The sequence below is a fragment of the Bolinopsis microptera genome, chromosome 8 (genome assembly GCF_026151205.1).
Source record: "Bolinopsis microptera isolate Bmic1 chromosome 8, MBARI_Bmic_1.0, whole genome shotgun sequence".
NCBI classification, from domain to species: Eukaryota; Metazoa; Ctenophora; class Tentaculata; order Lobata; family Bolinopsidae; genus Bolinopsis; species Bolinopsis microptera.
Window position 1 is genome coordinate 12,154,395 of NC_087079.1, and position 14,555 is coordinate 12,168,949.

The 14,555-nt window shown below is 43.8% G+C and overlaps 1 protein-coding gene across 3 annotated transcripts in view; it reads right to left on the reverse strand.

The window, feature by feature from the left end:
- LOC134820239 (thioredoxin reductase 1, cytoplasmic-like) overlaps positions 1–14,555 on the reverse strand; it is a 114,055-nt gene that overhangs the window by 40,951 nt on the left and 58,549 nt on the right. For all 3 annotated transcript variants that reach the window (XM_063830462.1, XM_063830461.1, XM_063830459.1), the window contains 5 exons: positions 11,500–11,622; positions 10,876–10,993; positions 10,441–10,631; positions 4,909–5,024; positions 290–440 (listed from right to left, as the gene is read on the reverse strand). In XM_063830462.1, the coding sequence (XP_063686532.1) occupies positions 290–440; positions 4,909–5,024; positions 10,441–10,631; positions 10,876–10,993; positions 11,500–11,622 (699 nt within the window). The remainder of the gene's footprint in view (positions 1–289; positions 441–4,908; positions 5,025–10,440; positions 10,632–10,875; positions 10,994–11,499; positions 11,623–14,555) is intronic.

Genomic DNA, 14,555 nt, shown 5'->3' on the forward strand with positions numbered 1-14,555 from the left:
GTTAGCAAGATTCTGCAGATTTCTGACCCCATACGTCAGCAAGTTTACATACACATTTTTTGTGTGTGTCTAGATATTTTATTATCGTCAAAATTTTTCACATTTTCGTACCATGGTTCTGACGTAATATGTAAACGATTCCCAACCACATCAGGCAACTGCTGCATCCTTTACAGCATTTTCTATAGTTTCTTAAATAACTGACACAAATATTTATCGATAAATTGCTGTACATAACATTTGATTTTATTTATTTTGATCTCTATTATTAACTGAACTTCCAACTCACGCTATCAAATCCTCTGAGTAAAATAGATCTGACGAGTACAGTGGTGTCCACTCCAATACCGTTCAGAAACCCGGCACATTCCAGAGAAATGTAGCTAGCCCCCACACATAGCGTCTTACCCGGGTGGTATTTCAACGAGAAGATATCGTCACTGAAATATGTTGGATTTCAAACACAAGGTTTCATTTCAAATTAATAATATGTAAATGATGTCAAACACAAGGATATATTTTAATTCCAACACTAAGACCGAACACATCAGTCTAATTGATTGTGCCTGTGATGAATTAAAAGTAGTGGTCTGACCCCAAGTGAGGACAACCCAATTCAGTTCTGCTTCTGAGGCACCCTAGTTAAACAATTAAAAGTAAAGAGTGTGGAATGTGTGAGGATGACAACTGTCTACCGAGGACATTCCTCCGTTTCGGTCGACAAAATCTTTGAATATTCGACTGACCGAATATGCTCGGCAACAGAATGCTAAATATCACCGAATATTTGATGAATCAGTCACCCTGGAGAGGACTATGCAGTGATATCCTGAACCTCAGTTAACTAATCTACCGTAGTATTTTTTTATCTAGACACTTATTTTACTTCGGAGTATTCCAACAGCCATATTGTTACACAAGTGCAACCAGCCAGTTACAGGAAGCCGAAGGATTTGTTTTTAGCCAGTGACGGTTAAGGTAGTGTGTACCATACTTTCTTCGCCCGAGACTTCGCTGCAATGTGCAGCTCCTCATTTAACCCTCACACCCGATTTCTCGAGTATTCGGCTGAGTACACCGGGGGGCTGCATAGACCACTCACGATCCTTAGCTGAATGTCAACGACACTCACCCCACGACCAGGCAGGCAGTGGGATTTGAACCCGCAACCTCACGATTGCAAAGCTGGCTAACCAACTGCGCTACCTATCGTACACTCCAAATTTTAATAATCTTGTTCAACACTAACTAGCACTAACAAACACCGAGTCAGTCAAAGTAGTGGCTCACACACACCCACTTTGCTAACAAGTAGTAGCTCACACACACCCACTTTGCTAACAAGTAGTGGCTCACACACACCCACTTTGCTAACAAGTAGTGGCTCACACACACCCACTTTGCTAACAAGTAGTAGCTCACACACACCCACTTTGCTAACAAGTAGTGGCTCACACACACCCACTTTGCTAACAAGTAGTGGCTCACACACACTCACTTTGCTAACAAGTAGTAGCTCACACACATCCACTTTGCTAACAAGTAGTGGCTCACACACACCCACTTTGCTAACAAGTAGTAGCTCACACACACCCACTTTGCTAACAAGTAGTGGCTCACACGCACCCACTTTGCTAACAAGTAGTAGCTCACACACTCACTTTGCTAACAAGTAGTGGCTCACACGCACCCACTTTGCTAACAAGTAGTAGCTCACACACACCCACTTTGCTAACAAGTAGTAGCTCACACACACCCACTTTGCTAACAAGTAGTGGCTCACACACACCCACTTTGCTAACAAGTAGTAGCTCACACACACCCACTTTGCTAACAAGTAGTAGCTCACACACACCCACTTTGCTAACAAGTAGTAGCTCCCACACACCCACTTTGCTAACAAGTAGTAGCTCACACACACCCACTTTGCTAACAAGTAGTAGCTCACACACACCCACTTTGCTAACAAGTAGTGGCTCACACACACCCACTTTGCTAACAAGTAGTAGCTCACACACACTCACTTTGCTAACAAGTAGTGGCTCACACACACCCACTTTGCTAACAAGTAGTGGCTCACACACACCCACTTTGCTAACAAGTAGTAGCTCACACACACCCACTTTGCTAACAAGTAGTAGCTCACAAACACCCACTTTGTTCACAAGTAGTAGCTCACACACACCCACTTTGCTAACAAGTAGTAGCTCACACACACCCACTTTGTTCACAAGTAGTAGCTCACACACACCCACTTTGCTAACAAGTAGTAGCTCACACACACCCACTTTGCTAACAAGTAGTGGCTCACACACACCCACTTTGCTAACAAGTAGTAGCTCACACACACCCACTTTGCTAACAAGTAGTAGCTCACACGCACCCACTTTGCTAACAAGTAGTAGCTCACACACACCCACTTTGCTAACAAGTAGTAGCTCACACACACCCACTTTGCTAACAAGTAGTGGCTCACACACTCACTTTGCTAACAAGTAGTAGCTTACACACACCCACTTTGCTAACAAGTAGTAGCTCATACACACCCACTTTGCTAACAAGTAGTGGCTCACACACACCCACTTTGCTAACAAGTAGTAGCTCACACACACCCACTTTGCTAACAAGTAGTAGCTCACACACACCCACTTTGCTAACAAGTAGTAGCTCACACACACCCACTTTGCTAACAAGTAGTAGCTCACACACACCCACTTTGCTAACAAGTAGTAGCTCACACACACCCACTTTGCTAACAAGTAGTGGCTCACACACACACCCACTTTGCTAACAAGTAGTAGCTCACACACACCCACTTTAATAACAAGTAGTGGCTCACACACACTCACTTTGCTAACAAGTAGTGGCTCACACACACCCACTTTGCTAACAAGTAGTGGCTCACACACACCCACTTTGCGAACAAGTAGTGGCTCACACACACCCACTTTGCTAACAAGTAGTAGCTCACACACACCCACTTTGCTAACAAGTAGTAGCTCACACACACACACTTTGCTAACAAGTAGTAGCTCACACACACCCACTTTGCTAACAAGTAGTAGCTCACACACACGCACTTTGCTAACAAGTAGTGGCTCACACACACCCACTTTGCTAACAAGTAGTGGCTCACACACACCCACTTTGCTAACAAGTAGTAGCTCACACACACCCACTTTGCTAACAAGTGGGGCTGCTTCCTGGACATATTATCTGGAGATGCAGTGCTATGTGTATTGTGTGCTAGTGACAAGTCTCTCATTAGCAAGTCTGGCGCAGGTGCGTGTTGAATGTCATGGGTACAAAGCTCCGGTGATAAGAAAACACCTGGTACATTCCACATGTACATTTTACTACGGTTAATAAGATAGCTAGTTAGTTTTCATAATGGCGGATAATGGCACTACATTCTACTTATAACAATGATATTTGGCTATGTTACTACCTTCGTTAAAGTTGGGTTTTATGAAAAATAAATTAGGATTCTGAGCCATGGTTCAACTTTTGAAACCTTTGGTTGGTCAAATATTTGTACAGCGTGTAAAGTTCATCTTCATAATAAGATTGAACAAAAGGTACACGTAAAGTGTAAAGGTTTGTCTTCTGATCATTGCTGAATGATGATTTAAGTTCAATCACAAATAGTCATAAAGAATAGAAAAGAAGATTCAGAGCTTTTATGATAATTACTCAAAACGTAAAGTTTTACTCCATCTAGACCATAGCATACGTTTCTTCAAAAATCCACATATAATATATAAACGTTGTATTTTGAGCATGATGTTATTCCAGATTTGTTGCGCTTCTAGGCTAAATACACTCTATACTATCTTATCTATCTAGGGTCCAAGCAGCATTGCAATTGTGCCAAGTTTTGGTCACGTTTTGTATATTAGGTTTTGCAACGTGCATACCAACGTGCATATCTGACCTCACATTAAAAGACAAAAGCTGGATTACCATAATTCACTTACATAGCACGTCTACATGTCCAACCTTTCTTTATAACAGTTTAACATGTTTTACATACTTACCTTACTTTATTAAACCAACTCTATGAAGTGTACAGTACACCTTATTCAATTATTCGTGAACAACAAAACATTTTATTCCAGTCTAGAAATGAGGGTTGTAGATGGTGATTTTATCAAAATATTAAATATTTATTCAGTACCTATACTTACAATAGATGTGTATTCTGGCGGGGAGGCATATATATTTTTGACACATGATGACAACAATAAACCAATCAGCTTCCTCTATTGACCAACGAAACCCCGGAGACACTGTCACGTGTCCCACCTCTCAACCAGAATCTACAAATCTACTAAACACTTACTTAGGGGTCGTTCACATATTATTACGTAATCATTTTTTGGAACATTTTTACCCCCCCCCCCTCCGTAATCTTTTACACATAGTTATTGTGTCAAAATTACACTAGCGTAATCATTCGGAACCCCCCCCCCCCCTCAGCTGATTACGTAATATGTGAACGACCCCTTAAATAGAAATAGAAACTAACCTGGTGATCTACTAAACATTTACTTAAATAGAAATAGAAACTAACCTGGTGATGATCTACAAATCTACTAAACACTTACTTAAATAGAAACTAACCTGGTGATCTACTAAACACTTACTTAAATAGAAATAGAAACTAACCTGGTGATGATCTACAAATCTACTAAACACTTACTTAAATAGAAACTAACCTGGTGATGATCTACAAATCTACTAAACATTTACTTAAATAGAAATAAAAACTAACCTGGTGATGATCTACAAATCTACTAAACACTTACTTAAATAGAAACTAACCTGGTGATCTACTAAACACTTACTTAAATAGAAACTAACCTGGTGATCTACTAAACACTTACTTAAATAGAAATAGAAACTAACCTGGTGATGGCGAAATCTGAAGCTCCCGGTACGTCAGGGTAGTTAGGTCTCCCACCCATAGCTAGCACGAACTTGTCCGCGGTAACTGTCCTCTCTGCTCCCCTCTTGTTCACACTCTGTCAATATTTAAAATGCCATATTTAAAATGTCATATTTAAAATGTCACGTATTTAAGTCCCATTTACTTCTTGCCTCTTGCCATGCTTACACTAACCCCTAGCTACATTTAAATATCAGGCGTGCGCATTTTCCCTACTTTCAAGACTATCTATGGACTACGCTGTTAATTGAAAATCTGTAAGATTAAATCTTACAGTCAAAATTAAACACATTATTTTTAAGACGATCATTGGGTGATTGTTGATGAGAACCAGCTATAAAATACACTATAACAGCTATAAAATACACTATAACAGCTATAAAATACACTATAACAGCTATAAAACACACTATAACAGCTATAAAATACACTATAACAGCTATAAAATACACTATAACAGCTAAAAAATACACTATAGGGGGGGGGGGGGGGGGGGGTGTCATGTCCGTCTATGTCCGCCTATGTCCTGTCCTTTTTGGATTCTATGAGACAACGGACGTGTTTTTTGGGACATTGGCGGACACGGACGGACATTGGCGGACTCGGACGGACATTGGCGGACTCGGACGGACATTGGCGGACCCGGACGGACATTGGCGGACTCGGACGGACATTGGCGGACCCGGACGGACATTGGCGGACTTGGATGGACATTGGTGGACATTAGCGGACATTGGTGGACATTAGGGGGGGGGGGGGGGGGGCTCATGTTATTTTTTGTCCGTTTTTGTCCGTTCAATTTTGTCCGTTTTCAGAAAATAGGGTACCGAACGGACAAAAACGGACAAAAACGGACAAAAATTGTAACTTTTGATTTAAATTTTCTCCACAATTTGTAACAGGCTATTTGCAGAAATGGGTAGCCCGGTTAATGACCATGGTCCTTTCTCAAACTTTTAATACTCAATTAGGTACTAAGAATAACATAAAAAGGGATGAAAAGGGAATTTTTTTATGAAATATGTCATGTAACAACTTTTCCATATTATTATTACTGGAGAGTGAAACTCTGTTAAGCCAAAAGATTCTTGAGCACATTTTGAGTCAGACTCAAATACGCTTAAAAACATTTTAGTATAACAATAAATTGTGTAAACAATAACACCAACAATAATTATAAATTGAACAAATTATTGAGGGATGAAAGTGAGGAAGAGGAGGAGGGGGACTGAGGAGGGGGGACTGAGGAGGAGGAGGGGGCTGAGGAGGAGAAAGAGGACTGATGAGGAGGAGGAGTAGGAGGAGGAGGAGAAGAAGAAGGACTCAGGAGGAGAAGGACTCAGGACCTGAGGGCTGAGGAGGAGGAGGAGGAGGACTGAGGAGGAGGAGGACTGAGGAGGAGGAGGACTGAGGAGAACCGAGGATGCGGACTGAATAGGAGGATGAGGAGGAGGAGGAGGAGGAGGAGGAGGAGGAGGAGGAGGAGGAGGAGGACTGAGGAGGAGGAGGACTGAGGAGGAGGAGGACTGAGAAGAAGGAGAACTGAGGAGAACCGAGGATCAGGATGCGGACTGAATAGGAGGATGAGGAGGAGGAGGAGGAGGAGGAGGAGGAGGAGGACTGAGGAGGAGGAGGACTGAGGAGGAGGAGGACTGAGAAGAAGGAGAACTGAGGAGAACCGAGGATGCGGACTGAATAGGAGGATGAGGAGGAGGAGGAGGAGGAGGAGGAGGAGGAGGAGGAGGAGGAGGAGGAGGAGGAGGAGGAGGAGGAGGAGGAGGAGGAGGAGGACTAAGGAGAACTGGGGAGGAGGAGGAAGAGTAAAACTGAGGAGGACTAAGGAGGAGTACTGAGGAGGACTGAGGAGGAGGACTGAAGAGGGGGACTGAGGAGGAGGAGGGGAGGCGGAGGAGGACTGAGGAGGATGACTGATGGGTAATGATGAGGAGAAGGAGGTGGATGAGAAGGATGAGGAGGACTAAGGAGAAGGAGGAGAAGAAGGAGGACTGGTGAAGAGGATTGATGAGGAGGAGGAGGACTAATGAGGAGGAGGAGGAGGACTGAGCAGTAGGAGTAGGAGGAGGACTGAGGAGGGGAGGAGATAGAGGACTGAGGAGGATCTGAGGATCAGGATGACCCAGGAGGAGGAGGAGGATGACCCAGGAGGAGGATATAGGGGGAGGAGGAGGACTGAGGAGGAGGACTGAGGAGAAGGAGGAGGAGGACTGAGGAGGAGGACTGAAGAGGGGGACTGAGGAAGAGGAGGGGAGGCGGAGGAGGATTGAGGAGGATGACTGATAACTGGTGAGGAATGACGAGGAGGGGAATGAGGTGGATGAGGAGGATGAGGAGGACTAAGGAGGAGGAGGAGAAGAAGGACTGGTGAAGAGGATTGATGAGGAGGAGGACTGATGAGGAGGAGGAGGAGGACTGAGGAGGAGGAGGACTGAGGAGTAGTAGGAGAATGACTGAGGAGGGGAGGAGGAAGAGGACTGAGGAGAATCAGGATGACCCAGGAGGAGGACCCAGGAGGAGGAGGAGGCGGAGGACTGAGGAGGATGACTGAGGAGGAGGAGGACTGAGGAGGAGGAGGAGGAGGACTGAGAAGGAGGAGGAGGAGGACTGAGAAGGAGGAGGACTGATGAGAACTGAGGAGTTGGAGTTGGAGGACTAAATAGGAGGAGGAGGGGGATTGGGGGAGGACTGAGGAGGACTGAGGAGGAGGAGAACTAAGGAGAAATATGAGGAGGATGAGGACTGAGGAGGAGGAGGACTGAGGATGACTGAGGAGGATGGCTGAGGAGGATGACTGAGAGGGAGGAGGAGGAGTAAAACTGAGGAGGACTGACGAGAAGGAGGATGAGGACTGAGGAGGACTGAAGAGGGGACTGAGGAGGAGGAGGGGAGGCGGAGGAGGACGACTGATGAGGAATGATGAGGAGGGGAAGGAGGTGGATGAGGAGGATGAGGAGGACTAAGGGGAAGGAGGAGGAGAAGGAGAAGGAGGACTGGTGAAGAGGATTGATGAGGAGGAGGAGGACTGATGTGGAGGAGGAGGACTGAGGAGGAGGAGGACTGAGGAGTAGGAGTAGGAGGAGTACTAAGGAGGGGAGGAGGAAGAAGAGGAGGAAGAAGAGGGGAAGGAGGTGGATGAGGAGGATGAGGAGGACTAAGGAGGAGGAGGAGAAGAAGGACTGGTGAAGAGGATTGATGAGGAGGAGGAGGACTGATGAGGAGGAGGACTGTGGAGGAGGAGGACTGTGGAGGAGGAGGACTGTGTAGGAGGAGGACTGAGGAGTAGGAGTAGGAGGAGGACTGAGGAGGGGAGGAGGAAGAAGACTGAGGAGGATCAGGATGACCCAGGAGGAGGACCCAGGAGAAGGAGGATCAGGACTGAGGAGGAGGACTGAGAAGGAGGAGGACTGAGGAGAACTGAGGAGGAGGAGGAGGACTGAATAGGAGGAGGAGGGGGACTGGGGAAGGACTGAGGAGGAGGACTGAGAAGGACTGACATAAGGAGGAGGACTGAGGAGGAGGAGGACTAAGGGGAAGGATGAGGAGGAGGACTGAGGACTGAAAAAGAAGAAGAGGATGATGAAAAGGAGGAGGACTGAGGAGGAGGGGGAGGAGGAGGAGGAGGGGAGGAGGAGGAGGAGGACTGAGGAGGAGGACTGAGAGGGAGGAGGAGAAGGAAGACTGAGGAGGAGAAGGACTGAAGAGGAGAAGGAGGAGGAGGACCTAGGAGGAGGACCCAGGAGGAGGACCCAGGAAGAGGACTGAGGAGGAGGAAGAGGAGGAGGAGGAGGAGGAAGAGGAGGTGGAGGAGGAAGAGGAGGAAACATCTAAATGTTCTTTCCATTTTTGTTATTTTTTGTCCGTTTTTGTCCGTTTTTGTCCGCTCTATTTTTTGTCCGTTTTGAAAATATAGGGTAGCGAACGGACAAAAAACATGAGCCCCCCCCCCCCCCCACATTAGCGGACAAACATTTTGAGGACTGAAGAGTACTGCAGAGTACTGAAGAGTACTGAGGAGGATGGCTGAGAAGGATAGCTGAGGAGGATGGCTGAGGAGGATGACTGAGGAGGATGACTGAGAGGGAGGAGAAGGATCAGGAAGACCCAGGAGGAGGAGGAGGAGGAGGACCCATAAGGAGGACCTAGGAGGAGGAGGAGGAGAACTGAGGAGGATGACTGAGGAGGAGGAGGACTCAGGAGGAGGACTGAGGAGGACTGAGAAGGAGGAGGACTGAGGAGGATGGCTGAGGAGGATGGCTGAGGAGGATGACTGAGAGGGAGGAGGAGGAGGAAGAGGAGGAAGAGGACTCAGGAGGAGGACTCAGAAGGAAGAGGAGGAGGACTCAGGAGGAGGACTCAGGAGGAGGACTTAGGAGAAATGAGAAGGAGGACTGAGGAGAACTGAGGAGGAGAAGGAGGAGGACTGAATAGGAGGAGGAGAAGGAGGGGGACTGGGAGAGGACTGGGGAGGAGGAGGACTGATGAGAAGGATGAGGAGGAGGACCCAGGAGGAGGAGGACTGAGGACCGAGGAGGAAGAGGAGGAGGACTGATGAGAAGGATGAGGAGGAGGACCCAGGAGGAGGAGGACTGAGGACCGAGGAGGAAGAGGAGGAGGATGAAGAGGAGGAGGAGGACCCAGGAGGAGGAGGACCTAGGAGGAGGAGGACTGAGGAGGACTGAGGAGGACTGAGGAGGACTGAGGAGGATGGCTGAGGAGGATGACTGAGAGGGAAGAGGAGGAGGAGGAGGAGGACTGAGGAGGACTGAGAAGGAGGAGGAGGAGGAGGACTGAATAGGAGGAGGAGGAGGGGGACTGGGGGAGGACTGAGGAGGAGGATGGAGGACTGAGGAGAAGGATTAGGAGGAGGACTGAGGACTGAGGAGGAAGAGGAGGACCCAGGAGGAGGACCCAGGAGGAGGACTCAGGAGGAGGACTCAGGAGGAGGAGGAGGACTGGGGAGGAGGAGGACTGTTGAGGACTGATGAGGAGGACTGAGGACGAGGACGAGGAGTAGGAGGAGGACTGAGGAGGGGAGGAGGAAGAGGACTGAAGCTGAGGAAGATCAGGAAGACCCAGGGGGAGGAGGAGGAAGAGTAGGAGGAGGAAGCATCTAAATGTTATTTCCATTTTTGTCCGTTTTTGTCCATTTTTGTCCGTTTTTGTCCGCTCTATTTTTTGTCCGTTTTGAAAATATAGGGTACCGAACGGACAAAAAACATGATCCCCCTATAACAGCAAAAATTGAACATTTTATTTAGCAATTTAGGTGTCCATTAATGTCCGCCTATGTCCGCCTATGTCCGCCTATGTCCGTCTATGTCCGCCTATGTCCGCCTATGTCCGTCTATGTCCGCCTATGTCCGCCTATGTCCTGTCCTTTTTGGATTCTATGAGACAAGCGGACATAGACGGACGTGACACCCCCCCCCCCCACTATAACAGCTATAAAACACACTATAACGCTACTGTAATACCTTGACAGTGTGCTTGTCAACAAAGGTAGCGTACTCATTATAATACGTCACATTCTTCTCCCGCAGATCCACTCGTATCTTCCAGTTCTGACCCTTTATGTGGTTCTGAATGTTGCCCACCATCTTGCCCCAGTCGTGAGAGTTCCTGGTGACGTCCCATCCGTAGTTCTGGGCGTCTTCCATTAGCTCACCTGACAGTGCGTTATTTTTACGTTCTTGAGTGGTTATTAAATTAGATAATTTACTTTCTGGGTCTTTCGTTACAAACACAGTTTGCATGAAATAACTTTCATCTCATTTTATTTCAAACCCTAGGGATAATAATATTGCTGTTCTGAAAAATGCGGGAAAAAGTGAATAAAAAATCGACGTCAACATCATACGAGCTGTTATTTTGAAATTTGCACGAATTTTTCCATTCGAATGTTATCTAACCGTAGATACTGGCGGTGTGCATCAGTTTCTTAGGAATGCAGCCCACATTGAGACACGTGCCTCCAATACCCCAAGTGGTCTTCTGGGCGGTCGGCTGAACGAAATCAAACACTACCACCTGATAGTGCACGCGTTATTTGAATGTATGTATTAATGTACAATGTATTATGTATTATTACACAAGTTATATTCAGAGAATTCAGATTTCAGAGCTGATCGTGGAAACTCTTGTAAAACTAGGAAAAGCTCCCAAAAAACAAGTGATAGTACAATCAGATAATTAGTTAATTAGAAGCTATTAACAGAGCCCTCTCCCTATGTTCACCCCAGTTTACATGCCAGAAGGCAGGAACCCAAAGGGGAGCTAAAAACAGATCTCAGCTAAAAACAGATCTTTACAAGTCTACAAGTTGTATTCAGAGAATGCAGGGCAGTTCATGCAGTAAAAACCCTTGTATATATATATATATATAATATATATAATATATATAATAATATATATAATATATATATACATAATATATATATATAATAATATTAATAATAATTACAAGTATAACAACAGATCTTTAAAAGTCTACAAGTATAACTAACTGGTAACCATGGTAACTATATATAACTAACCTTGGCGCCGTGTTTAGCGGCCTCCTTAGCACAAGCAAGCCCCCCACTACCGCCACCAAGGACCGCCAGGTCGAAGTTGTAGTCATGTGACCTCTCTATCTGTGGCATGTCGTCGGCGGGGACCTGCAATATTGCACGTGTTAAATTGGTTATAAACAGTTAATAAACAGTTTAAATACTGTATTATATAATTAAATTTTAGGTTAGATTTGAATAAAGTTATATAATAAATTATATAATATGTATCGTCCATACTTCCTAACCATAGATTAGATGTAGGGCTTTGCGATGTGTTTTATTGAATAAGGACAACTTTCAGAGACAACTTTAAACAAATAGCACACGACCCTCATGTTCGGTAGATATAATAATATGTACTTGGACATAGCGTAAAACGTGTGTACACCACAATTTTGTGTAATATGTAAGACCATTCGATGTAATCTGTATTCAGTGTTTGTAATTTAAGCATTGTCAAACCATTTAGAATTTATACTAAAATTTGTACCAATTATAGCCTGAAGATTACGTTGACGCCGAAAATTTGCCTACATTCCTTACTTCCTGTTTCATTTGTCCTTGTCTTTTTCAAAGGGATATTATCCAACTATCAGTATTTCATTATGAGACTAATAAACAGAACAACTCCATTTAAAGTTTGATAGTACCTACATAATATATTTTCTAAATCCTGATTCGATATTGTTATAGTGAGTAACTTGCTGATTTCAGTATTTCACGTGTCAATGATATATAACAGAAAGTTGGTCGAGTTAATGTTTACGATATTATGTTCGATTTATTAAACCTCATTATTACAATATTATATTATTAGATGTTTCTTTCATTAAAATGTCTGATTGTTTCTGAATAGACTCAGGGAAGACAGATTCTGATGGAAATAAATAGAACAGGGAAGTTGGTAGTTTGCATAGACGTTGCATAGACTGTCCGGAGCTAAACGACCAAGTTGCCATAGAACAATGTAACAGCGTGAGAAGAGAAAAATGGAAATTGAAGATTTAACAGACGATATTATTTGCTGTTGTGTTGATAATGGCCCACCTGCACCATGTGTTAGTTTTAGATGCTTATGAATGCTTACAGTAAATTATAAAAATATTAGGTTTTTGGGATTGATAGATTTGCAATGTGAGGAGTATTGTAAAACTATATTTTAAAATTTTAAAATGAGTATAAACGAAATTTTGATTTATATTATCTGTTGATTAATTTATGTAGTTCGATAATTATTGTTTAAAATGGTAATATTAGTAAGGGGAAAAGTGGTCGATTTAAGGGTTCCGTTGGATTTGAATGTTCACAAGGATTTCTCAACGGAATATGGTAGTTAGGACCCCTACGAACATGATTAGACTTGTTGCCAATTTTGTATCTCAACAGAAACACCACTTTTACCACTTTTTACCACCTCTGTACCACCTTTCTGGTTTGCCAAATATCTTTAGTTGTGAACATCGTAGAAGGCTGCAAATTAACCTAGAATGTTTATCTTATCAAGGAGTAAAACTTTTGTATTACAAAATTTTTACATTGGACAATCAGCTAATTGGATAATTACCAATTAGTTAATCACCAAAAAAAGTGAAAATTTTTTATTGGCTCAAAATGATTGAAATCGTTTGAAACACGGAGAAATGTAGTTTTTAGAAAAACTTCAAAAATTTTTCACTTAAAAATTTTTTTCGAGACTTGGAAAAAAGTTTGAAAATTTGAAAATATTTTTTTCCGCCAAAGGTGATCGAATTGCATGAAACGTGAATAAAAATGCTTTGCAGTAAAACTTCGAAGATTTTTAGATTGGGGAATTCTAAAATCATCAATATTTGAAGTTGGAGTTCAGTAAATCTCGACATATTTTAGTAATTAGGAATAGCTTATATATTAGCGGAAAGGGCTGAACCTGAAAAAGGTTAACCACACAATATTAGAGTTTCATAACTAATTACAATACAGCTTTATCAAATTCCACATAAAGAAACAGCACAAAAGGACCATTTAAGATCGAACCGATTTTACCTGCTGTTCTATCATTTTATTGATTTCAATGATCAAAACCTCTGTACTGTCAATCTTGCCAATCTATACTGGGTATCTGAATGTACCGGACCTTTTATTTACCTCTATAATTAGACCCAGTTGTGCAAGAAATCCGATTTCTCACAGGGGTTTCTTTTAACTGTGCACTTTTTGTCACTCTCGCAAGAGGCCCGGTATTATAGGGGGGTATAGGAAGCGTAAATATACCTTCCATCATCCACTGTGGCTTTTTTGTATTGTGAATGCGCATGCCGCTTCGTTTGCTATGCCAAATACCTCAAATAACCCCCATATCTCATTGCCAGGGTCGGGATAGAGCTGGAGATAGCATCGAGAGGTTGCTAGAAATAGCTAGATTTAGAGTAAACTGGTGGTAGCTGGGTGGTGCTAGCATGGATGTAGCAGAACGTAGCTACACGGGGTTTCATTGGAGTTGGTTATTTTAATGGCCAAAGAGTGCCGGAACTAAAGTTACTTAAGATTGCAGTTTAGGGGCAGTGTAAACCACGGTGTAGTCAGGGACACAGAGCTACAGTGCAGGAGTACTGCAAAAGAACAGTGCAAGTGATACAGTCTGCAACAGTAAAACGCCGAAGAAGGAGATAAGATTGTGGCTGCAGAGGAGGAGAGGAGCTGGAACCTGATTGTATTTGGGTTGAAAGAAGAGGAGGAAGAAGAGTTTCCTGCTCTGGTAACTGCATTTTTGGAAGAGGTGGGGTGAGAACTTATTTTCAAGCGACAAGGGTGGGCTGGAAGCAACCAGGTACAGCTACCCGACCTATTAAGATCACCATCTTGAGCTTAACAGCCTTTTATCAGAATCTGATGAAAACAGAGAGACTGACCCACCCCTTTTAGATCCAACGAAACCGTTTATATAAATCGACTTTTCCGCATGAATTACTTCATGGTATCTTCTTATCAAGGCTACAGACCTTGCCGTACCTAAGCGAGTCTCTTTAGCCCTTTTCTTCTTTAGAGCTTTAGGTTAATGA